This window comes from Pseudophryne corroboree, chromosome 9, assembly GCF_028390025.1.
Source record: "Pseudophryne corroboree isolate aPseCor3 chromosome 9, aPseCor3.hap2, whole genome shotgun sequence".
Classification (NCBI taxonomy): Eukaryota; Metazoa; Chordata; class Amphibia; order Anura; family Myobatrachidae; genus Pseudophryne; species Pseudophryne corroboree.
In genome coordinates, this window is record NC_086452.1 from 30,576,733 (window position 1) to 30,603,475 (window position 26,743).

General features: G+C 46.0%; 1 protein-coding gene across 2 annotated transcripts in view; it reads left to right on the forward strand.

The window, feature by feature from the left end:
- LRRC40 (leucine rich repeat containing 40) overlaps positions 1 to 26,365 on the forward strand; it is a 146,126-nt gene extending 119,761 nt beyond the window's left edge. For both annotated transcript variants that reach the window (XM_063939104.1, XM_063939103.1), the window contains 2 exons: positions 5,507 to 5,692; positions 25,780 to 26,365. In XM_063939104.1, the coding sequence (XP_063795174.1) occupies positions 5,507 to 5,692; positions 25,780 to 25,885 (292 nt within the window). In that variant the 3' untranslated portion in view covers positions 25,886 to 26,365. The remainder of the gene's footprint in view (positions 1 to 5,506; positions 5,693 to 25,779) is intronic.
- Positions 26,366 to 26,743: the final 378 nt, after the last annotated feature.

Genomic DNA, 26,743 nt, shown 5'->3' on the forward strand with positions numbered 1-26,743 from the left:
TCCTATCCTTTATCCTTTTATATTTTTGTACTTTATTTTATATGCAATCTTTGCTTGTACTCCAAACATTAAAAAAAAAACTGATTTTACTCTCATGTATTAAAAACTTTTTGCTTTTATATTTTTTGGCTTTCAGTTTTTTTGAAAAAAAACAACATTTTTTAAACACGATCTTTTAGCCACATTAGTCGCCGGTTTCCCTATCCCCCCTGTATATACATACATACAATCCCTGTGTGTGTGTGGGTGTCGGTACGCCTGTGTCGGCATGTCTGAGACGGAAGGCTCTTCTAGAGAGGAGGTGGAGCAGATGATTGTGGTTTCTCCGTCGGCAACGCCGACACCTGATTGGTTGGACATGTGGAATGTTTTAAATGCAAATGTGACCTTGTTACATAAGAGATTGGACAAAGCAGAGTCCAATCAATGGCTTTGATGGTGTCACAGGGTCCTTCAGGGTCTCAAAAGCGTTCCCTATCCCACATAGCAGACACTGATACCGACACGGATTCTGACTCCAGTGTCGACTACGATGATGCAAGGCTACACCCAAGGGTGGCCAAAAGTATTCATTATATGATTATTGCAATAAAGGATGTTTTGCATATCACAGATGACCCCTCTGTCCCTGACACGAGGTGCACATGTTTAAGGAAAAGAAACCTGAGGTAACATTTCCCACATCTCATGAGCTGAACGCGTTATGTGAAAAGGCTTGGGAAACTCCAGACAAAAAACTGCAGATTCCCAAAAGAGTTCTTATGGCGTATCCTTTCCCGGCACAGGACAGGGTACGGTGGGAATCCTCACCCAGGGTGGACAATGCTTTGACGCGCTTATCCAAAAAGGTGGCGCTACCGTCCCCAGACACGGCAGCTCTCAAAGATCCTGCTGATCGCAGACAGGAAACGACTTTAAAATCAATTTATACACATACTGGTGCTTTACTCAGACCGGCTATAGCATCGGCCTGGGTCTGTAGCGCGGTAGCAGTTTGGACAGATACCTTGTCAGCTGATATTGATACCCTAGATAGGGATACCATTTTGTTGACCTTAGGTCACATCAAAGACGCAGTCTTATATATGAGAGACGCTCAGAGAGACGTCGGACTACTAGGTGCAAGGGCCAATGCAATGGCGGTCTCGGCTAGGCGAGCACTGTGGACCCGCCAATGGACGGGTGATGCCGACTCAAAGAGGCATATTTAAGTTTTACCTTACAAGGGTGAGGTTTTATTTGGGAAGGTCTCGCGGACCTGGTTTCCACAGCTACCGCGGGTAAATCTACTTTTTTGCCTTATGTTCCCCCACAGCAAAAGAAAACTCCACAGTATCTGATGCAGTCCTTTTGGTCGCATAAGTCCAGAAGAGGTCGGGGCTCTTCCTTCCTCGCCAGAGGTAAGGGTAGAGGGAAAAGAATGCCTGCTACGGCCAGTTCCCAGGAACAGAAGTCCTCCCTGGCTTCTACTAAATCCACCGCATGACGCTGGGGCTCCACTGAGGGAGGCCGCATCGGTGGGGGCACGTCTTCGACTCTTCAGCCACGTCTGAGTTCAGTCGGACATGGATCCTTGGGCGATGGAAATTGTATCCCAGGGCTACAAGCTGGAATTCGAAGACGTGCCTCCTCGTCGATTCTTCAAATCTGCTTTACCTGCTTCTCCCCCAAAGAGGGAGATAATTTTAGCTGCAATTCAAAAGCTGTGTCAACAGGAAGTGATTATCAAGGTTCCCCTAACACAACAGGGGAAAGGGTACTATTCAACCCTATTTGTGGTCCCGAAACCGGATGGCTCGGTCAGACCCATTCTAAATCTAAAATCCCTGAACCTGTTCTTAAAAAGGTTCAAGTTCAAGATGGAATCGCTCAGGGCAGTCATCTCCAGCCTGGAAGGGGATTTTATGGTGTCATTAGACATAAAGGATGCATACCTACACGTCCCCATATATCCTCCTCATTAGGCATACCTGAGATTCGCTGTACAGGACTGTCATTACCAGTTTCAGACGTTGCCGTTTGGTCTTTCCACAGCCCGAGGGTGTTCACCAAGGTAATGGCGTAAATGATGGTGCTCCTACGCAGGCAAGGAGTCACAATTATCCCGTACTTGGACGATCTCCTGATAAAAGCAAGATCAAAGGAACAGTTGCAGAAAAGCGTGTCGCTCTCCCTGAGAGTGCTACAGCAACATGGATGGATTCTAAATCTACCAAAGTCGCAGTTGGTTCCAACGACTCGGCTGTCCTTCTTAGGCATGATTCTGGACATAGAACAAAAGAGGGTTTTTCTCCCGAGGGAAAAAGCCCAGGAACTCCAGAACATGGTCAGAGACCTGTTAAAACCGAAAAGAGTGTCAGTCCATCAATGCACTCGAGTACTGTGGAAAATGGTGGCGACCTACGAGGCTATCCTCTTCGGCAGGTTTCATGCGAGGACGTTTCAGTGGGACCTTCTGGACAAGTGGTCCGGGTCCCACCTTCAAATACATCATAAAATAACTCTGTCCCCCAGGGCCAGGGTGTCTCTCCTGTGGTGGCTCCAGAGTGCTCACCTTCTATAGGGTCGCAGGTTCGGCATTCAGGACTGGGTCCTGGTGACCACGGACGCGAGCCTCCGAGGATGGGGAGCAGTCACACAAGGAAGGAATTTTCAGGGACTGTGGTCAAGCCAGGAGGCTTGTCTACACATCAACATACTGGAATTGAGGGCCATATACAATGGCCTACGACAAGCGGAGAATATTCTTCGCGACCTACCGGTTCTGATTCAATCAGACAATGTCACAGCCGTGGCTCATGTAAACCGCCAAGGCGGGACAAGAAGCAGAGTGGCAATGGCAGAAGCCACCAGGATTCTGCGCTGGGCAGAAAATCACGTAAGCGCTCTGTCAGCGGTATTCATTCCGGGAGTGGACAACTGCGAAGCAGACTTTCTCAGCAGACACGATCTCCATCCAGGAGAGTGGGGACTTCATCAAGAAGTTTTTGCAGAGATAACAAGTCTTTGGGGACTTCCTCAAATAGACATGATGGCGTCACGCCTCAACAAGAAGCTTCGGAGGTATTGTGCCAGGTCAAGGGACCCTCAGGCAGTAGCGGTGGATGCCCTTGTGACACCATGGGTGTTTTAGTCGGTCTATGTGTTCCCTCCTCTTCCTTTCATCTCAAAGATACTGAGAATCATAAGACGAAAAATAGTGCAGACAATACTCATTGTTCCAGATTGGCCTCGAAGGGCTTGGTATTCAGATCTTCAGGAGCAGCTCAGATCCATTGCCTCTTCCTCTCAGGGAGGACCTGTTGCAGCAGGGGCCCTGCGTGTTCCAAGACTTACCGCGGTTACGTTTGACGGCATGGCGGTTGAACACCAAATCCTAGCTGGGAAGGGTATTCCGGAAGAAGTCATCCTAGGAAGGAGGTGACGGCGAAACATTATCACCGTATCTGGAGGAAGTATGTTTCTTGGTGTGAAGCCAAGAATGCTCCTACGGAAGACTTCCACTTGGGCCGGTTTCTCCACTTTCTACAGACGAGTGGATATGGGCCTAAAGTTAGGCTCCATTAAGGTACAGATTTCGGCCCTTTCTATATTTTTCCAGAGAGAATTGGCTACTTTACCAGAAGTCCAGACTTTTGTAAAGGGAGTGCTGCACATCCAGCCTCCTTTTGTGCCCCCAGTGGCACCATGGGACTTTAACATGGTGTTACAGTTCCTAAAATCTCACTGGTTTGAGCCTCTTCAAACTGTTGAGTTAAAATTTCTCACTTGGAAGGTGGTCATGTTGTTGGCCTTGGCATCTGCAAGGCGGGTGTCCGAATTGGCGGCCTTGTCTCATAAGAGCCCCTATCTCATTTTCCATGTGGATAGAGCAGAGTTGAGGACTCGTCCTCAATTTTTGCCTAAGGTGTTGTCATCGTTTCATATGAACCAACCTATTGTGGTGCCTGTGGCTACGGGAGACTTGGAGGATTCCAAATCCCTTGATGTAGTCAGGGCCTTAAAAATGTACGTAGCCAGGACGGCTCGAATTAGGAAAACAGAAGCTCTGTTTGTCCTGTATGCAGCCAACAAGGTTGACGCTCCTGCTTCTAAGCAGACTATTGCTCGCTGGATCTGTAACACGATTCAGCAGGCTCATTCTACGGCTGGATTGCCGGTACCAAATTCGGTAAAGGCCCATTCCACTAGGAAGGTGGGCTCTTCTTGGGCGGCTGCCCGAGGCGTCTCGGCTTTACAGCTTTGCCGAGCGGCTACTTGGTCGGGTTCAAACACTTTTGCTAAATTCTACAAGTTTGATACCCTGGCTGATGAGGACCTCATGTTTGCTCAATCGGTGCTGCAGAGTCATCCGCACTCTCCCGCCCGGTTTGGAGCTTTGGTATAATCCCCATGGTCCTTACGGAGTCCCCAGCATCCTCTAGGACGTAAGAGAAAATAAGATTTTAAACCTACCGGTAAATCTTTTTCTCCTTGTCCGTAGAGGATGCTGGGCGCCCGTCCCAGTGCGGACATATTTCTGCATGACTTGTATATAGTTGTTGCTTACATAAGGGTTATGTTACAGTTAAGATCAGTCGTTGGCTGATACTGTTTTGTTCATACTGTTAACTGGTGGAGGGGCATAGAGGGAGGAGCCGGTGCACACCCATTCTAAAGTTCTTTATAGTGCCCATGTCTCCTGCGGAGCCCGTCTATACCCCATGGTCCTTACGGAGTCCCCAGCATCCTCTACGGACTAGGAGAAAAAGATTTACCGGTAGGTTTAAAATCTTATTTTTTCTGTCTGACTTCCCTCTGTGCTTCCTATTCATGTCTTCATATGATCAGGAGCAGATGTTTATTTGTGTTGCCTGTGGATAGAACACAGCCAAGCAGTGGATACAGTTGTACTTATTAGCAGAACATATGGGCAAATATATGCGATGTCGGTGAAGTGCCGATGCGACTGCGTGTATACTAGCAAATAGCACCTTACATCACGCATTTTACCTAGCAGCCCCATAAGGCTGTGCAGGAAAAGGAACAGTGTTAGTCTGCCGTATGTGTGCACAAATTCCAAACTACACATCGATGGTGCATCAGAATACTGCCCTTCTGGAACAGGTTCTCCTGTCTATATGTCTACGGTGTCTTTACAGAGCTGGCACAGAGCACATTCATTGGGCATCACTAGGGCAAAACACCCGCAACCCAGGCCTCTAGCTGTATCACCGGATCATATAAAGCACCACCGCAGTGCGTATCTGAGTACTTTGCGGTGACTTTCGGATTTATTGTAGTGACCACTAAAGTTAATACACTTAATACATCTGCGTTATATACACGTGATTCCTTCGTGATTGTCTTTGTCCTTGATGTGACATGTTTGTAAAGCGTATTTTGTTCTAGATTACCTGGTTTCGCTATATGAAATAAAGCCTTTGAATTCTGTAAAATGATATAGAGAAATATATATATATATATATATGCAATATAATTAATTTGTTTGCATTTATATTACCAGGTTGAAGACCTTCCCAGACGTTCTCTATCGCATCCCCACTTTGGAGACTGTTCTCATCAGCAGCAATCAGATCAGCTCCATAGATCCTCTCCAGCTGATAAAACTCACCAAACTCTCTACCCTGGACCTGCAGAATAACGACCTCCTGCAGGTCCCTCCTGCCTTGGGGAACTGTGAAAGTCTGAGGTACGGGAAAACTAGCCAATGGGTCTGATTAGTGATGTGCGCTAATGCTGCCGCAGCTGCGATTGTGTACGCAGCGACTCTGGTAAAATAGACAAATGCCGCAGTCGCCTGGATTTATATTGAGACACCCTCCAGCGGCTTTGCGAGTCCCAGCGGGCTGCGTACAAAGATGAAGCGGCGGTCGCAGACGAGCCTATTATCAGACTTGTGGGTAGCCCTGTGGGTGTGCAGCACGGCCGCAGGAAGCAAGTCGCCGGAGTGTGTGGGATCCCAGTTGCAGGCTGGAACATGCCCAGAAAATGGTCACAACCCGCCTGCCACTCCCCGGAACCCTCTTGAACGCCTGACCTAACATGATATTAGCGCCCATGCGATCGCATTGCAGAATGCGATCGCATCGGGTGAATGTATCACCCGGCACAGGCAGGGACAGGTGCTCCCAAAGAAGTCCATCCCTGCGATGTGCCAAGTGTTGTGCTGGGCCTACTGCGCATATGTGGTCACGCTGACCGCCATGCACAGCGGCCATTTCCAGCGGAGGACTCCCGGGGAACCCTGCCAGAACTACAGACACATTTTGAAGCCCATAAGCTACAATGGGCTACCGCTGTCTGAAGATGACGGTAGCTGCTGGGGTAATATTGGGAACGCTTCGCATGTCGGATATTGGTAAATCTGGTCGCATGGCATACCCTATAGAAACCTATGGGGATGCGTCTGCCGGCAGAATTGGAGGGATCAGGAGATATCTGCTGCGGTCCCTCCTACGTATATTCAGGGGATACTTAATATTTGCGGCTGATCCCCGAAAACAGGTCTTTTTAGGGAAATAGCCATATTGGTTGATTTTATATGAGCCCCACTGTCTCAAGGAGACACTTGCTGCAGTAGACAAGGTATTGGCACGCTCACAAAAAACACATCATAAGAAAAAGCTGCACTTGGGGAAGCGTTGTTCAATCAACAAATTACACAACCATTGTTTTATTATTAAAAATGTTAAAATTCATATAAAAACCTTCAATTACACCAGCATAGATGTTATATACAGTACTAAATCTTTGAATAACAAAGTATCAATATTATAGTTTCTATGTAACAGACCGGTAATACTGTCTCTGCTGTATTAGGCCATTAAAAAAGTAGTTCAAATGCTTTATAAGATTGTTTAAATGGGTTTATACCAATGTCTGATGAACGCCTAAATTCTGCAGTACTTATCTAGGACCCACCTAGAAAAGGGAAAGTTCATTGCAGTTACTGTACATGACACAGGAAATAATGTCTTACAGCAGAGTTATGCAACATGTGGCCCTTAAGCTGCTGCAGATCTACACATTCCAGCATGCAGTTTTAGCATGCCCTCTTAGCAAACTCTGGAAGGGCATGCTGGGATGTGTAGTTCCACAGCAGCTGGAACACACATTAATACTCCAGTCTTACAGGTTAATGTGCAAATGCTGAAACTGAGTCATTGTAGAAGTTTACTCCAAAAGGCACTCTGACAGCAGATGTGTTATTCATTTTAGGAGTATTCAGCATATTTTGTAAAACCTTTCCAAATCGAGCCTGTTCTGACTTCAGAAAATTGGGTTTTGTATGCTGATAAATGTCAAAATTTGCAGATTGATGACATTTCATACTCCTAATAAATCAAAAATTAACTGTGATTAAAAAAACTCTGAATTTAGATATTTTGTAGTAAAGTGCAGAGAATACAGACATACGGAAATCCGCGTTGGTTCCGTGACCTGGAATTACCCCTTGTTACTGTTTCCCAGTCCCATCACCAAAGGACTATAGCGCATTACGTAATCGTATGATCTTGTTCCCTTCAGAATATACTGTTCTCTGTGAACACACTCGTTCGGTAGAGTTGATAACCATATTTTCTACACCCTACACCCCTCTGCACGTAGGAGCTGCAGAGTTGAAGGGCGATAAGGCAGCACCCACACATAGACAAAGTTTTGTGAGGACTGAACTCTGTACGGGTCCCAACTCTATAAGGTTTAAGCCTTCTCTTCCTACTTTCTTATTAATGTAGATGTCTGTTCTGATAATGCTGATTATCTTACAGGAATGAAAGCTATACCTTAAACACACCTTAAATACACTTTACCATGGTGCCGCTGCGGCCGCTATACTTAATACACCCTGTACGTACTTTGTACGCTATTAGCGTACAAAGTCTCGTACTGTGTACGGACTTTGCGTACAAACGCCGCGCTAACGGTACAAAGTACTCACAACGCGTACACACCCAGAGATACACTTTAAACCTTATACAGCAATGCAATGCAATGATAATACACTTTAAACCTTAGCAGGGCAATGAAGACACGACACCAGATTGTAATTAAACCGCTGGGTTCCGAAACCACAGCGTATTATTGCTGAAAAGGGGTTACAATACAAATAATACAATACAAATATAACAGAGTAAATGGCTACATTCAATGGTACATACGTGAGTGAATTCGCTTGCGCTTCCCGGTCCGGTCCTCCGTTATCTGATAGATAACGTTGTGAGTCTTGTGTCTGACCAGGCCAGCAGCAGGCTCTCTTTATACACTTCTTCCAAAAAGCAATACAATAGATACTGTAATCTCTTTGTCCATTGGACACAGGGATGCACATTTACAGTACAGGAAAGGTCATAGGTCGGTTTGAATAGGTGGGCGATGTCTGATCCAACTGCTCATGTGGGTGGTCTCCTCTGGATTCCCGCCACATACATAATGTACAGTAAATACAGTTTATATCTATATTCTGCTCCTGCACATAACTATCTGCAGGAACATGCGGTCTTCCTCAAACCAACACCGGAATGTTACCCTTAAAATATCCTTCAGCTGGATACCAAACACCACCTTATAACCTTGTTCTGTCCCCTCCTATTCTGAAAAGGTGAATCCCTTTGTTCTGAAACCCTTTAAACTGCTGTTACTTCCTGATGTGGTGCAGGGGGACTATGTGTACATTGTGCACTATTTGGATTAAATATGTAATGTGTTTTGATAGCTCTCCATGCGTCCACAAACTCTACCGTAAATACCCATACCACGCGCTGATGCGCACGACCGCGGGAGCGACCATACGCAAATTGCGAATATGTGCACGCACAGCAGAACAAGTACACGCGCGGAGGCCATCTGTGTGTAGTTTGTACGTGATGTGTGCACTGCAATATTTTTCGACTTTGACAGTCCACCCTTTGGCAGTCACCAATAACTGCCACTATCTAATCACTAAACAGAAAAATATCTACACAATATCTACAGAAGTTTTGGATGGTCGGGGGAGAGTTGTAGGTAGGAAATGTATGACCTAGTGGGATAGTAAAAAGCATGTATGTATGAATCCATGTCTGAGGGGCATGTATCATCGTGCCGTATATGTTCTAAATAAGCGTCGAGTTATTGCAAAGTATACATTAAATCCTTCTCATCCCGTATTAAGGGTCTGTAAATGGTCCAACAAACACTACCGAGCTCTTTTCGGCTTCTTGTTAAAACAAATGGGGTGCACATTTAGTTGATGATACATGGAGGGGGAAACATAAGTGAGTGCTAGTATATGTGGATATCACCTGTCGACTATGTGTGCTATTAACTGGAGGCTGCAGAGATGAAGATAAGACATATCTAAAATACATTCACATAAACATTTTGGGTAGGGCAGATGCCTTTTTCCGGTTGGATGTATCTGGGCAGAGGGGGAAACAAAAGAAAAACGGGTGAAAGAAACAGGTCATGAAATTCATTTGCAATCCTTATCATAACACTGTCTCTATGGATGGGTCATAAATTAAGTCTGCTGCTATAACCGCGCCCTCGCTCCTTAGACTCACCAACTTTGTGCCGTGCTTGCGCCACGTCAGAATTCGAACACACCTAAATATCAAACCAATAATTATGACGACTCCCAGGATACAAAGGAGAAACTTCCCTACACTCATGATGACATTTTGAGCCCACTCTCCTAAACCTGAGAACCATTTGCGTGGGTTCAGCCATGAGACCCAGCCGGTCAGTTCATTACTCACAGTCGCCAAGGTAAGGTTGTGTTTCCTCCTGAACTCCCACTTCAACTGCAAGATATCGTCCATCTTTTGATCGATAATCTCCGTTGGGTCATCAGTGCTGTTTGTAATATACGTACAGCACTTCACCCCATATTGAGTTGCCAGAGTAACACAGTACCCACCTGTCACGGCTGTGATATAATTTAGGACCATCCTGTGCTGAATCAGTTCTTTCTTGTAAGCTTGTAACTCCCTTCCCGTATACCTGAAGGTGTCGTCATACATCTCAGTGATATTGTTTATCAAGTTCGCTAGCGCATGGATATACCTATAATTTATAGTTCCTCTGGTGGTACGGGTGATGTCTAATGCGAGAAGGAATTGAATCCCGGTGGATTCGTGGATCAAATCAGAGGCTACGTGCTCTGTCCTATCTATGAGGTGTCTCTTGATAATGTGTTCATAGTGAGTATGAGTATGAGGAGCCTGAGCTCTGCGGTGAACGTCTTTCATCTTATCATGGGTTATGGTCATGACCTCTGGTAGTACTCTCCCAATATAACACAATCCCTCTGAGCTCGGGGCAAGCCACTTGTACGCCTTCCTCCCACATATGAAATAGGCATCATCTGGGAGAACATAGGGGACAAAATATAACATCACCATATTACAAACTTTCCAAGTGAAGAAACCAATTCCTAGTTCTCCCATCTGCTCAGTACAAGTATCGGGCTGGATGATATGAGCACAATACCCTGGCGATGCTTTTCCAACCCACATGGTCTTGCTTCCACGAGTATACCTATACCAAAAATACCTCCCACTGTTGGCTATTTGGCGTACAAGTTCAGAGTCTATGGGTATCACATTAGCTCTGTGTGAAAAGGTCATTGGGGCAGATGTATTAACCTGGAAAGAGCATAAGGAAGTGATAAACCAGTGATATGTGCAAGGTGATAAAGGCAGCAGCCAATCAGATACAATATGTAAATTAACAGTTAGGATCTGATTGGCTGCTGCCTTTATCACCTTGCACATATCACTGGTTTATCACTTCCTTATGCCGTCTCCAGGTTAATACATCTGCCCCATTGTCTGGTTATTCCACGTCACTTCCCAATTTCCCGGTTTTCGGTAATTGGAAATATTAAAACATAAGGATCTGTCTACATGATACTAGTGGAGCTTCAAACTAGGGGGCCTAGAAATATTGAATTTCTTGTCCACCGGTCTCCCACCCTGTAATTCGAGTACCTCATCTATTGCTAAAGGGTATGGTACTAATCCTGACTTGCTCTGACCTTGAGGTACCTGTGAGCACACCCAACATTTTGTCTGGTTTAAGACCTTAGTGGTAATCACTCAACGGATGACGGTCCATGTCGATATTAAGGTTGGACTGACATCTCTGGATGCACCCATCCTCAACTATATTCTCACAATTCCTACAAATGCAATATTCATCAGACAATAACCTCTCACAGTGCCTCCGAGCTCCCTGACTACCAGAGCGCTTACTGATGCCAGCCTTTACCAAAATGATGTGCTGATCCTGAGATCCTACAAATTCATACTTGCCATCAGAACCCATTCCAGATCCCTGCTTGACCTCTCTGGGACCCTCACCAAAACAAACTGTCCCTATCAAAACCATAATTACTAACAGAACCCGAAACGCAGTCTCCTGTGATTGATCCATTTCGTTAGGGGAAAGGAGGAAAATAAGGAGAAAAGAAAGGAAAAATGCAGGGGGAGGTGAAAAAAAGAAAGTGGTACGACAACCATTCTAGCTCTTGTTACTTCTCTGTGCTCAGATGCCCTTCAACAGTCCTGCCTTTCAACTTTCCCAGAACAAACACTCTAGTGTCTCTTTGCTTTGCTCTTTGGACACACAGTTACCAAATCACAAAACCTTGATGAAACTGCACGAATTCTCTCCGGGTCAGCGACCTTCTTGCAGTGGGACGAGTGGATCCAAGTCTCTCTTTCGGCGACCTTCAATGCTGTTGTGCTGGTTAACAAGACTTGATATGGTCCTTCCCACCTGTCTATGAGGCAACCTGAGCGTAAGAAATTTCGAAACATCACATAATCCCCAGGCTCAATGTCATTGCAATTACTGTTCGGTAGGTCAGGAATCACCAGCTTTAAATTTCTTTGTTGATTTTTTTTTTCAGCTGCTGGCTCATCCTAACCAAATATTTCACTGTCACTTCATTATTACAATTCAAATCATCCTGGGGGTCTATCATTACATGAGGTAGTCGACCAAAAAGAATTTAAAAGGGTGATAGGTTAAGGGGAGACCTGGGAGTGGTTCTGATGCTGTACAACACTAGTGGCAAAGCTTCTGGCCACGACAATCCACTCTCAACCATTAATTTGCTCAGCTTGTTCTTAATAGTGCTATTCACTCTCTCCACCTTTGCACTCGCCTGTGGACGGTACGGAGTATGCAGCTTGCTATTAATTCCCATCAGTTTGCACATGATCTGAAAGACTTCACCTGTAAAATGGGTACCCCTATCACTTTCAATTATTCTAGGGATACCATATCTACACACAAATTCCTGCATAATTTTCTTTGCAGTGACCGTAGCAGTATTTGTGGCCGCAGGGAACGCTTCTACCCAATTAGAAATACGTCAATACAAACTAATACATATTTTAAATACTTACAGGGTGGTAACTGTATGAAATCGATTTGTATTACCTGAAAAGGGCCGTCTGTCGGAGGGATATGGGATGGCTCTGTTGGTATTGACTTTCCAATATTCTTCCTCAAGCAAGTAAAACATGTCATTGCTCTCTTACCTGCATGAGAAGAGAATCCTGGCGCACACCAGTAGGCTCTCACCAGCTTACACATACCCTCTTTACCCAGATGAGTCAGACCGTGTGCCGCCTCAGCTAAGCTTGGAAGATATGCTCTGGGGGCTACTGGCTTACCATGTCCACCTGTCCACAGTCCTGAGGATTCCTGGCCATATCCCTTTGACCTCCAGACTGCCTTTTCCTGTAAAGAACACAAATCTTGCATTTCAATGTGTTTAACTGTTGTGTATTATCAGTTGTGTGAAGTAAACCGTCTGTGGAAAGTGAAAAGAGAGGGGAAATAATAAAAAGAAAATTTGTCAGATTTGCGTTCACCATCAGGCTGTCACACCATCATGCATATCGGTGTCTATGCACAGTCTCCCTTCACCGGTATTCTCATTCTCCACCCTTTGTGCATGACCAGGCACACTACGTTAATACTGGTGTCCCTATGTTGGTGAGATATACTGGATTTGGGCAGAGCTCTGAAAGACAGTGTAGGCATGTGGCGTTTGAACTATAATCCTGTTAGTGACCGTAAGAGATGAAGAGGAAACTTTGAAGACAAATCACATAGAGTTTAGTAACAGATAATTTTGTAGAGGCAAAGAATATTTTACAAAATTTGACACCTGGATTGGGCACTACGGGGAATGATTCTCTACGCGGTCTGCTCCCCTAAAATAAATTCTATGTGTGTTATATCTCTACTGGGACTATCCCAGCCATCTATCCAGTGTCCTGTCCATTCTAAGTTCATAGGGAACCCGGTATCTTTGAGATAATTTCCTCCTACCTGTGATGGACATGCATCTAGAACAGTGAAATGCAACATTAGTCTTCGTGGGTATCCAACATACTTTGTGCTTCCTGGGCGGGAGCACTCAATATGTATACCTTCTCTAACAAAACTCCTGTTAAGTTACTTAGAGGTCACTTCTGCTAGAGAGAGAAGCAGAAGTTTAGAGACCTCCTCCTAACCCCAGTAAGTTCTGTCAAAAGGGTAAAGTTGCATTTATTCTGTTCTTCCCATTAACCGAATCTGTGTTTTTCTATATGGCTCGTGATTCCTTACTTATATGTCCCTTGATCCCGTCTATGTGTTTAATAACGTGGCTTGTTTTCTCTGTCTAGGGGTCTATATTGGCTATGTGTTCTACTATACCTACAATCTCTGGCAAAATGCCCTTCCTTTTTACAACTGTAACATATTCTCGGTCTTTTCCAAACAGGGTTTAGGCTGATGAGACTTTGGTGTAAGGGCCTGTATACTTTCAATCCTCAGCCTCTCCTGTTGTTTTCTACGCCTAACAATATTCTTGTGGTGTACAATTGCGCACTCTCTAAGACAAGCTACTGTGACCCCTTTCCAATTAGGCAAAGATTTTTGTTCCCTGTCCCTTACTGTCTTACTGAGTCCGTCCATTAGCACAGAGACAGCCACTTCCCTATAATTCGCATCGTTCCCTGTATCTGATACCCCAATGTATCTATCCATTATTTGCAGGGCCCGATGGAAATATTCAGATGTCATTTAATTTTCCCTCTGTTTTATGGAGAAAATTCTTCTCCACTTAACATTAATGGGGAAACACAACTCTAGTTGTCTATTAATTCGTTCTAAGTTCTCCTGATTGTTTTTGTCAGTCATAAGACTATCCGACTCTAACCTACAATCAGTGATAAATGTTTGGGTGTCAATATTAGGGGGTAGGCACGCTTTCAAAAATATCCGCCAGTGTTTGTTTGTCGGTTCATACGCATTACCCAGATCTCTGATAAATTTCTGACATCTGGCTAAATGCTTCCGAGGGTCGGGGAATTCTGAAATGATTGATCGCAGCTCATCTCTGGGCCACGGGCAATACATTGCATTATTCCTAGTGAGGATTACTCCCTGACTCTCTGTTCCCCCATTGGGAGTTACTATTTCCAAGACAGGGTGTAATTCTACCATTCCGTTCCTAATCTGTTTACTGTGAGATGTTGTTGTCTCTGTGCAATGAACTGTCTCACACTTACCGGTAGCTGTGACCTCACTAGTTCTTTCATTGGGGAATATTGTTACTGCTCTACCTGGTTGGACAGGCCCCACCTGAGTTTCCTGCAAAGTGACTGCTTGGAGGAGAGCTGCGATTTGGCTAGATCCTTCATCTTTTTGTGACCTATAACCTTGAAAAGACTTCAAAACAGGATACATCTTGCAAAAATTAGGGTTAATACATTGTTTTTGCATACTACTATCATTTACGGATATACCATTGACTGTAGCCATCTCTTCCCCTTCGACCTGTGTCGACACTGGTGTGTTTGTGTTCTCATTCCCGCTAGGTTTTGAACCTGTTTTGCAAATTTGTTCTCTTTGCATATCCCCCTCTTGCTGCCATAATTTTAAACAATCATTATGTCTAATCCTTTGTTTTCTGGATTTAAGAAGACATATTTTACTGCTTACATTCTGCAGTACCTCTGGTTCAAAGCTGCCCACCCTAGGGAATGGTTCCCTATCTTTGTCAGTCACACGTTCCCATTCAGACAAAAAGTCTTCAATACTTTTTCCTTTAAACTTCGCTGACCCCATGGGCCGCGGCTCTTCAACCTGAACCCTGGTTACAAAACGTCCCTTACTTGAGCAACTGGCTCCCATAATTGTGGGCCTTTTCCCACAAACACCAAAATACTCAATATAAGGTAACGGTGAAAGTTCTCAGAGCGCTCTTCACCCGCTCACCGCCCACGTTGGCCAGTACTACCATACACTGTCGATAGCGAAGGCAATGTACCCAACTTAGGGCCCTATGTGACCTATATTTACTGGAAGTTTTTAGGAATAACTTACCCTTTCCAGTAAAGTATCGGCCGTTGGAGATTTTCCTGAGAGACCAGCGAAAACTCACTATGCACTTTATTATACACAAATCACGCTTGCGTATGCTCTATACAGCGCTGATGATACCGCGATTTTACGCAAAAGCTCGTAAAAAGGATATCACGTTGCGCTATTTATCGCACCCACAAACGCGCGGTCCAATCGTACAGCGTATAGGTACTTGTTACTTATCTGCCGTACGACCACTGGAATCGATTTTCAGGCTGCGAAACCTCAGCCGGAGCGTATAAAAAAAAAAAAAACTATATGGGTCACAACACAATTCACAATTCCCTACCACGCTCCTGTAAGTCTCCTCACGACTTACGTATTAAACCTTATACTAACGTGAGTCAGCCGCCTCACGCCGCCAAGTCTCCACTCACTTGATGTACCAAACGACGGGATCCTGCATTACGGGGTTCGAATTTCACTCACTCCTATGTTCGCTCACTCAGGTATACTTGGTTTTTCTGTACAGAAAATTAGGATTCATTCAAGTTGGCAGCTTTACCCCCAGAGGCAATTAAAAAAAATTATTTATACTAAATTTTGTTTTTATATTAAATTTCTTTAGAAACCGGGTAGTTTGGTGCTATTGTAGTGTGGCTACTGTCCCGCCTTTAAACTAAACGAACTATTGTGTAATTTGTACTTGGCGACCGTATTTCTTAAGCAATTTGCGTAAACACGAACCGTATGTCCGCAATTAAACAAATTCCACAACTTCTATAAATGTGAGCAATACCAACTATAATTGCTCACTAAACACAACACACATTCTTTCTGTATAAACCCTCTTACTACTGGGCCAGAAATGCGTTTTGTGATTTTACTCTTACTTCCTTAAATACTTATTTTATTTTTAACTATGTAGCAACAAATATCTCCGGTTTCATACAGGTTTAAATGATTCTAGCAATTTGAATGTTATGGCAACAATGTGAGAGAGTATGCAAAGTATGGGGTATGGGTGCCGTGTACGCTTTTGGCGCCAAAAAAAATAATTCACAGATTTTAAATAGCTTTTTTCCTGTTTACCTTACGAGTTCTACCAGCATCTCTACAAACCATACAGAGCAGACGCCATCTAATCAGCAATCAAGTAGGGTTTTCAGTGCATCTATCGACCAAGAAAAGGATACGTAGGATAACTTTCCACCCTTTGCTGATAGATTAAGTCTGCTGTGACCTGTTAGGTAGTAAGTATGTGGAAAACCGGAGGAGCCCCCAATTGATAATGCTGATAATCTTACAGGAATGAAAGCTATACCTTATACACACCTTAAATACACTTTACCATGGAGCCGCTGCGGCCGCTATACTTAATACACACTCTACGTACTTTGTACGCTATTAGCGTACAAAGTCTCGTACTGTGTACGGACTTTGCGTACAAACGCCGCGCTAACGGTACAAAGTACTCACAGCGCATACACACCCAGAGATACACTTTAAACCTTATACAGCAATGCAATGCAATGATAATACACTTTAAACCTTAGCAGGGCAATGAAGACACGACACCAGATTGTAATTAAACCGCTGGGTTCCGAAACCACAGCGTATTATTGCTGAAAGGGGGTTACAATACAAATAATACAATACAAATATAACAGAGTAAATGGCTACATTCAATGGTACATACGTGAGTGAATTAGCTTGCGCTTCCCGGTCCGGTCCTCCGTTATCTGATAGATAACGTTGTGAGTCTTGTCTGACCAGGCCAGCAGCAGGCTCTCTTTATACAATTCCTCCAAAAAGAAATACAATAGATACTGTAATCCCTTTGTCCATTGGACACAGGGATGCACTTTTACAGTACAGGAGAGGTCATAGGTCGGTTTGAATAGGTGGGCGATGTCTGATCCAACTGCTCATGTGGGTGGTCTCCTCTGGATTCCCGCCGCATACATAATGTACAGTAAATACAGTTTATATCTATATTCTGCTCCTGCACATAGCTATCCGCAGGAACATGCGATCTTCCTCAAACCAACACCGGAATGTTACCCTTAAAATACCCTTCAGCTGGATACCAAACACCACCTTATAACCTTGTTCTGTCCCCTCCTATTCTGTAAAGGTGAATCCCTTTGTTCTGAAACCCTTTAAACTACTTCCTGATGTGGTGCAGGGAGACTATGTGTACATTGTGCACTATTTGGATTAAATATGTAATGTGTTTTGATAGCTCTCCATGCGTCCACAAACTCTACCGTAAATACCTATACCACGCGCTGATGCGCACGACCGCTGGTGCGACCATACGCAAATTGCGAATGTGCACGCACAGCAGAACAAGTACACGCACGGAGGCCATCTGTGTGTAGTTTGTACGTGATGTGTGTACTGCAATATTTTTCGGCTTTGACAGTTCCATAACACTCTCTGTTTCTCCCATGAATATAGGGCCTAATTCAGACCTGATTGCAACAGCAACATTTTTCTGTAATGGGCAAACCCATGTGCAGTGCAGGTGGGGCAGATGTAACATGTGCAGAGAGAGTTAGATTTGGGTGGGGTGTGTTCCAACTGAAATCTAAATTGCAGTGTAAAAATAAAGCAGCCAGTATTTCTCTAACGTCCTAAGTGGATGCTGGGGACTCCGTAAGGACCATGGGGGGGAATAGCGGCTCCGCAGGAGACTGGGCACATCTAAAGAAAGCTTTAGGACTATCTGGTGTGCACTGGCTCCTCCCCCCATGACCCTCCTCCAAGCCTCAGTTAGATCTCTGTGCCCGAACGAGAAGGGTGCACACTAGGGGCTCTCCTGAGCTTCTTAGTGAAAGTTTTAGTTTAGGTTTTTTATTTTCAGTGAGACCTGCTGGCAACAGGCTCACTGCATCGAGGGACTAAGGGGAGAAGAAGCGAACTCACCTGCGTGCAGAGTGGATTGGGCTTCTTAGGCTACTGGACATTAGCTCCAGAGGGACGATCACAGGCCCAGCCATGGATGGGTCCCAGAGCCGCGCCGCCGGCCCCCTTACAGAGCCAGAAGACAGAAGAGGTCCGGAAAATCGGCGGCAGAAGACATCCTGTCTTCACCAAGGTAGCGCACAGCACTGCAGCTGTGCGCCATTGCTCCTCAGCACACTTCACACTTCGGTCACTGAGGGTGCAGGGCGCTAGGGGGGGGCGCCCTGAGCAGCAATAAAAACACCTTGGCTGGCGAAAATACATCACATATAGCCCCCAGGGCTATATGGATGAATTTTAACCCCTGCCAGAATCCATAAAAAAGCAGGAGAAAAGTCTGCGAAAAAGGGGCGGAGCCTATCTCCTCAGCACACTGGCGCCATTTTCCCTCACAGCTCAGTTGGAGGGAAGCTCCCCTGGCTCTCCCCTGCAGTCACTACACTACAGAAAGGGTTAAAAAAGAGAGGGGGGCACTAATTAGGCGCAGTATTAACAATACAGCAGCTATAAGGGGAAAAACACTTATATAAGGTTATCCCTGTATATATATATATGGCGCTTTGGTGTGTGCTGGCAAACTCTCCCTCTGTCTCCCCAAAGGGCTAGTGGGGTCCTGTCCTCTATCAGAGCATTCCCTGTGTGTGTGCTGTATGTCGGTACGTTTGTGTCGACATGTATGAGGAGAAAAATGATGTGGAGACGGAGCAGATTGCCTGTAATAGTGATGTCACCCCCTAGGGGGTCGACACCTGAGTGGATGAACTGTTGGAAGGAATTACGTGACAGTGTCAGCTCTGTATAAAAGACAGTGGTTGACATGAGACAGCCGGCTACTCAGCTTGTGCCTGTCCAGACGTCTCATAGGCCGTCAGGGGCTCTAAAGCGCCCGTTACCTCAGATGGCAGATATAGACGCCGACACGGATACTGACTCCAGTGTCGACGGTGAAGAGACAAATGTGACTTCCAGTAGGGCCACACGTTACATGATTGAGGCAATGAAAAATGTTTTACACATTTCTGATAATACGAGTACCACCAAAAAGGGGTATTATGTTCGGTGAGGAAAAACTACCTGTAGTTTTCCTGAATCTGAGAAATTAAATGAGGTGTGTGATGATGCGTGGTTTTCCCCCGATAACTGATAATTTCTAAAATGTTATTGGCATTATATCCTTTCCCGCCAGAGGTTAGGGTGCGTTGGGAAACACCCCCTAGGGTGGATAAAGCGCTCACACGCTTGTAAGGGCTCTACCCTCTCCTGAGATGGCCGCCCTTAAGGATCCTGCTGATAGAAAGCAGGAGGGTATCCTAAAATGTATTTACACACATACTGGTGTTATACTGCGACCAGCAATCGCCTCAGCCTGGATGTGCAGTGCTGGGTTGGCGTGGTCGGATTCCCTGACTGAAAATATTGATACCCTAGATAGGGACAGTATATTTTTGCCTATAGAGCATTTAAAAGATGCATTTCTATATATGCGTGATGCACAGCGGAATATTTGCCGACTGGCATCAAGTCTAAGTGCGTTGTCCATTTCTACCAGTAGAGGGTTATGGACACGTCAGTGGTCAGGTGATGCGTATTCCAAACGGCATTTGGAAGTATTGCCTTAATAAGGGGAGGAGTTATTTGGGGTCGGTCTTTCAGACCTGGTGGCCACGGCAACAGCTGGGAAATCCACGTTTGTACCCCAGGTCGCCTCTCAACATGAGAAGACGCCGTATTATCAGGCGCAGTCTTTTCGTGGACAAGCGGGCAAAATGTTCCTCATTTCTGCCCCGTGACAGAGGGAGAGGAAAAAGGCTGCAGAAATCAGCCAGTTCCCAGGAACAGAAACCCTCTCCCGCCTCTGCCAAGCCCTCAGTATGACGCTGGGGCTTTACAAGCAGAATCAGGCACGGTGGGGGGCCCGTCTCAATGAATTTCAGCGCGCAGTGGGCTCACTCGCAAGTAGACCCCTGGATCCTTCAGGTGATATCTCAGGGGTACAAATTAGAATTCGAGACGTCTCCCCCTCGCCGTTTTCCTAAAGTCGGCTTTACCGATGTCTCCTTCTGACAGGGAGACAGTTTTGGAAGCCATTCACAAGCTGTATTCCCAGCAGGTGATAATCAAGGTACCCCTCCTGCAACAGGGAACGGGGTATTATTCCACACTGTTGTGGTACCGAAGCCGGACGGCTCGGTGAGACCGATTCTAAATCTAAAATCTTTGAACACTTACATACAGAGGTTCAAATTCAAGATTGAGTCACTCAGAGCAGTGATTGCGAACCTGGAAGAAGGGGACTACATGATGTCTCGGGACATCAAGGATGCTTACCTTCATGTCAAAATTTACCCTTCTCACCAAGGGTACCTCAGGTTTATGGTACAGAACTGTCACTATCAGTTCAGACGCTGCCGTATGGATGGTCCACGGCACCCCGGGTCTTTACCAAGGTAATGGCCGAAATGATGATATTCCTTCGAAGGAAGGGAATTTTAGTTATCCCTTACTTGGACGATTCCCTGATAAGGGTAAGATCCAGGGAACAGTTGGAGGTCGGTGTAGCACTATCTCAGGTAGTGTTGCGGCAGCACGATTGGATTCTCAATATTCCAAAATCGCAGCTGGTTCAGACGACTTGTCTTCTGTTCCTAGGGATGATCCTGGACACAGTCCAGAAAAAGGTGTTTCTCCCGGAGGGGAAAGACAGGGAGTTATCCGAGCTAGTCAGGAACCTCCTAAAACTGAGCCAAGTCTCAGTGCATCAATGCACAAGGGTTCTGGGTAAAATGGTGGCTTCCTACGAAGCAATCCCATTCGGCAGATTCCACGCAAGAACTTTCCAGTGGGACCTGCTGGACAAATGGTCCGGGTCGCATCTTCAGATGCATCAGCGGATAACCCTGTCACCAAGGACAAGGGTGTCCCTCCTGTGGTGGTTGCAGAGTGCTCATCTTCTAGAGGGCCGCAGATTCGGCATTCAGGACTGGGTCCTGGTGACCACGGATGCCAGCCTGCGAGGCTGGGGAGCAGTCACACAGGGAAGGAATATCCAGGGCTTATGGTCAAGCCTGGAGACATCACTTCACATAAATATCCTGAAGCTAAGGGCCATTTACAATGCTCTAAGCTTAGCAAGACCTCTGCTTCAAGGTCAGCCGGTGTTGATCCAGTCGGACAACATCACGGCAGTCACCCACGTAAACAGACAGGGTGGCACAAGAAGCAGGAGGGCAATGGCAGAAGCTGCAAGGATTCTTCGCTGGGCGGAATATCATGTGATAGCACTGTCAGCAGTATTCATTCCGGGAGTGGACAACTGGGAAGCAGACTTCCTCAGCACGACCTCCACCCGGGAGAGTGGGGACTTCACCCAGAAGTCTTCCACATGATTATAAACCGTTGGGAAAAACTCGACAGGTATTGCGCCAGGTCAAGGGACCCTCAGGCAATAGCTGTAGACGCTCTGGTAACACCGTGGGTGTACCAGTCAGTGTATGTGTTCCCTCCTCTGCCTCTCATACCCAAGGTACTGAGATTGATAAGATGGAGAGGAGTAAGCACTATATTCGTGGCTCCGGATTGGCCAAGAAGGACTTGGTAACCGGAACTTCAAGAGATGCTCACGGAGGATCCTTGGCCTCTACCTCTAAGAAGGGACCTGCTCCAACAAGGACCCTGTCTGTTCCAAGACTTACCGCGGCTGCGTTTGACGGCATGGCGGTTGAACGCCGGATCCTGAAGGAAAAAAGGCATTCCGGATGAAGTCATCCCTATCCTGATCAAAGCCAGGAAGGATGTAACCGCAAAACATTATCACCGCATTTGGCGAAAATATGTTGCGTGGTGCGAGGCCAGTAAGGCCCGAGGGAGGAAATTCAACTGGGTCGATTCCTACATTTCCTGCAAACAGGAGTGTCTATGGGCCTGAAATTGGGGTCCATTAAGGTTCAAATTTCGGCCCTGTCAATTTTCTTCCAAAAAGAACTAGCTTCAGTCCCTGAAGTTCAGACGTTTGTAAAAGGGGTACTGCATATACAGCCTCCTTTTGTGCCTCCAGTGGCACTTTGGGATCTCAATGTAGTTTTTTGGGTTCCAAAAGTCACATTGGTTTGAACCACTTAAATCTGTGGAGTTAAAATATCTCACATGGAAAGTGGTCATGCTGTTGGCCCTGGCCTGGGCCAGGCGCGTGTCAGAATTGGCGGCTTTATCCTGTAAAAGCCCTTATCTGATTTTCCATTCGGACAGGGCGGAATTGAGGACTCGTCCTCAGTTTCTCCCTAAGGTGGTTTCAGCGTTTCACCTGAACCAACCTATTGTGGTGCCTGCGGCTACTAGGGACTTGGAGGACTCCAAGTTGCTAGACGTTGTCAGGGCCCTGAAAATATGTGTTTCCAGGACGGCTGGAGTCAGAAAATCTGACTCGCTGTTTATCCTGTATGCACCCAACAAGCTGGGTGCTCCTGCTTCTAAGCAGACTATTGCTCGTTGGATTTGTAGTACAATTCAGCTTGCACATTCTGTGGCAGGCCTGCCACAGCCAAAAATCTGTAAATGCCCACTCCACAAGGAAGGTGGGCTCATCTTGGGCGGCTGCCCGAGGGGTCTCGGCTTTACAACTTTGCCGAGCAGCTACTTGGTCAGGAGCAAATACGTTTGTAAAATTCTACAAAATTGATACCCTGGCTGAGGAGGACCTGGAGTTCTCTCAATTGGTGCTGCAGAGTCATCCGCACTCTCCCGCCCGTTTGGGAGCTTTGGTATAATCCCCATGGTCCTTACGGAGTCCCCAGCATCCACTTAGGACGTTAGAGAAAATAAGAATTTACTTACCGATAATTCTATTTCTCGTAGTCCGTAGTGGATGCTGGGCGCCCATCCCAAGTGCGGATTGTCTGCAATACTGGTACATAGTTATTGTTACCAAAAAATCGGGTTATTGCTGTAGTGAGCCATCTTTTCTAGAGGCTCCTCTGTTATCATGCTGTTAACTGGGTTCAGATCACAAGTTGTACGGTGTGATTGGTGTGGCTGGTATGAGTCTTACCCGGGATTCAAAATCCTTCCTTATTGTGTACGCTCGTCCGGGCACAGTATCCTAACTGAGGCTTGGAGGAGGGTCATGGGGGGAGGAGCCAGTGCACACCAGATAGTCCTAAAGCTTTCTTTAGATGTGCCCAGTCTCCTGCGGAGCCGCTATTCCCCCCCCATGGTCCTTACGGAGTCCCCAGCATCCACTACGGACTACGAGAAATAGAATTATCGGTAAGTAAATTCTTATTTTACCCTGCACAGAAACAATATAACCCACCCAAATCTAACTCTCTCTGCACATGTTACATCTCCCCACCCCCACCCCCTGCAGTGCACATGGTTTTGCCCATTAGAGAAAGATTTTGCTTTTGTGATCAGGTCTGAATTAGGCCCATTGGGCCTTGTGTCCTGTAATATTTTGCAGATGTGCCCACATACAGTACACCTATCCTAAAATTGCACCACATAGCCTTATGTAGCGCTCCAACAACTTCGCAACTTTGTCGCAGCAAAACACTAATCTTAACTATTAGGTGGTAGGATCAGCTCCTGGGCACCATACAGTTAAGTCTTTTGATATCCCAGGATGCTCCGGTCCCTCTCCCTATAACCCCGCCCCCTGCAGAGGCAGGTCAGTTTTCTGTTTGGTGCAGCAGGAAGCTGGGTGCACCTTTTTTTACAGGGGTCTTCTCTTCTTTTCTTTTTTTTATTTTACTTTTTTCTGTTTTTACACTGAGCCTGTCACTGCCGGACGTCTCGTAGACTCCCGCATACAGGCTCCCCGCCGGCGCCAAAACTCCCGCTTGGCCACTGCTTTTCATGGTACCCCTAGGATAAATGTTTTATTGATAAATTTAGAATTAAATATTAAATTAGGTAATTTGTCGGTCATCCTTAGGGTCACTTATGGGGCGTTGTACAGTTGTGCTTCTGATTGCCCACGTGTTATGATAGGCAAAACTACTGCTGGCGGCTGCAAATCACTTTGACCATAAATAATTTGATTTGCTCCTGGACCACAAACTGTCGGCACCTCTGGAAGAGCCTCGCGGCACCCCAGGGTGCTTAGGCACACAGTTTGGGAAACACTGATCTAGTATTCTATAAGTGACCTAAGGTGCAAGATGGAGGACAATGCACACCATAGGTGGTAAAGGGTAAAAGACCGGTAACTCGCTCCACGCAACCTTATGCTTAAACTGCAGCTTTATACCAAATTCTTTGCTACAAAATTAAAACTAATCCTGAGTCCTACACTTTGTACACTATGGGGGTCATTCAGAGTTGATCGCTCGCTAGCAGTTTTTAGCAGCCGTGCAAACGCTATGCCGCCTCCCACTGGGAGTGTATTTTAGCTTAGCAGAAGTGCGAACGAAAGGATCGCAGAATGGCGGCATAATTTTTTTGTGCAGTTTTAGAGTAGCTCAAAACCTACTCAGCGCTTGCGATCACTTCAGGCTGTTCAGTTCCTGTTTTGACGTCACAAACACGCCCTGCGTTCGCCCAGCCACGCCTGCGTTTTTCCTGGCACGCCTGCGTTTTTCGAACACTCCCTGAAAACGGTCAGTTGACACCCAGAAACGCCCACTTCATCTCAATCACTCTGCGGGCAGCAGTGCGACTGAAAAGCTTTGCTAGACCTTGTGTGAAACTACATCGTTCGTTGTAAAATTACTTTGCGCGTGCGCATTGCGCCGCATACACATGCGCAGAAGTGCCATTTTTTTTGCCTCCTCACTGCACAGCGAACGAAAGCAGCTAGCGATCAACTCGGAATTACCACCTATAAGCGAACTAAGAAGAATGGCGCCATATGGTGCAAGTAGGATAAGTGGTATAAGGATACATCTGTAGGAGCTCAGTATGATTTCCCAGCGGCTGGGATGCCTTCCGTCAGTATACCAGTATGCCGGCAGCGGGGTAAGACCCTGAGCACCAGGATTTTGTCTGCATTGCCAGATGTCGGGATTTCGGTGTCTCTATCCGGACCGCCGGCAAATTCACTGCAGCCCATCTGTAGCTTCCTAGAGAAATGAGTGTGATCTATACACATTTTATTTCTTGACACGGCTCAAATGGTCACTTCTATCATACTGGCTAACGCACTCCCGCACAGAAGGGTACATTTACTAAGATGGGAGTTCTACTGTATTTCATATCAGACTCTACTTCTCATTTATCTGGCACCTTCTAGAAGATAATACCCGGAAGCTGGTTGGTTGCTGTGGGAAACATCCCATCTTAAATAGAACTCCCATCTTAGTAAATTTACTCCAGAGAGTCTGTCTGTACAGCATCACCGAGCACTTACACAGAACGTCCAATCAGGTTTAATGCTTTCACTTGGAAGGGGTGCAGGAGATGTCTCTGGTATTGGCAGCACGATAGTAGATGGTCTAATACTGTCATGTTTCATGTCCACAGAGCTCTGAACCTGGAAGGAAACCCTTTTCGAAACCCACGAGCGGCTATTTTAGCAAAAGGTACTGTAGCCATTCTGGAGTATCTCCGGAGTCGCATTCCCACCTGATTCCCCTCCCTGCAGAGACTGGAAGCTGTCAGTCCTGAGACTCCATCAGTAAGATGTTTATATGGCCTGCAATGCTGGAAGAGAAGCTGGACACACAAGGATTGCTCCAGCCAGACAATTACTGTTCCATTGCGCCAAACCTGTTGGCGGCCGAATGGAATGAGATGGATCACTTTTACTCCATTGCCCCATAATGACTCTCCCGAGAGGAGCTTTGTATGGATTCTTGTTGTGTCTTGTACACACACACACACACACACACACACACACACACACACACACACACAGCTCTGATATCGCTTAGCTGTGATGTTTATACGGCTCGGTGCCTCCATGGTTACTTACATCTCATTGGTGCATTATGCATGTTACATGGAGCCATTGCCTGACACCCTCTGACCGCATTGCTGGAATCATTCCACTTTTTGTAAAACTGACATCCGAATGAAAAACGGTGATTAATAAAGCTGCATTCCAAAATGTCTGAGATTTCTCTGTCAAAATGTTGCTAAGAATGTACTAAGTTTTATATTTCTCTAACGTCCTAAGTGGATGCTGGGGACTCCGTCAGGACCATGGGGAATAGCGGCTCCGCAGGAGACAGGGCACAAAAATAAAGCTTTAGGATTAGGTGGTGTGTACTGGCTCCTCCCCCTATGACCCTCCTCCAAGCCTCAGTTAGGTTTTTGTGCCCGTCCGAGAAGGGTGCAATCTAGGTGGCTCTCCTAAAGGGCTGCTTAGAAAAAGTTTTTTAGGTTTTTTATTTTCAGTGAGTCCTGCTGGCAACAGGCTCACTGCATCGAGGGACTTAGGGGAGAGAATTTCAACTCACCTGCGTGCAGGATGGATTGGCTTCTT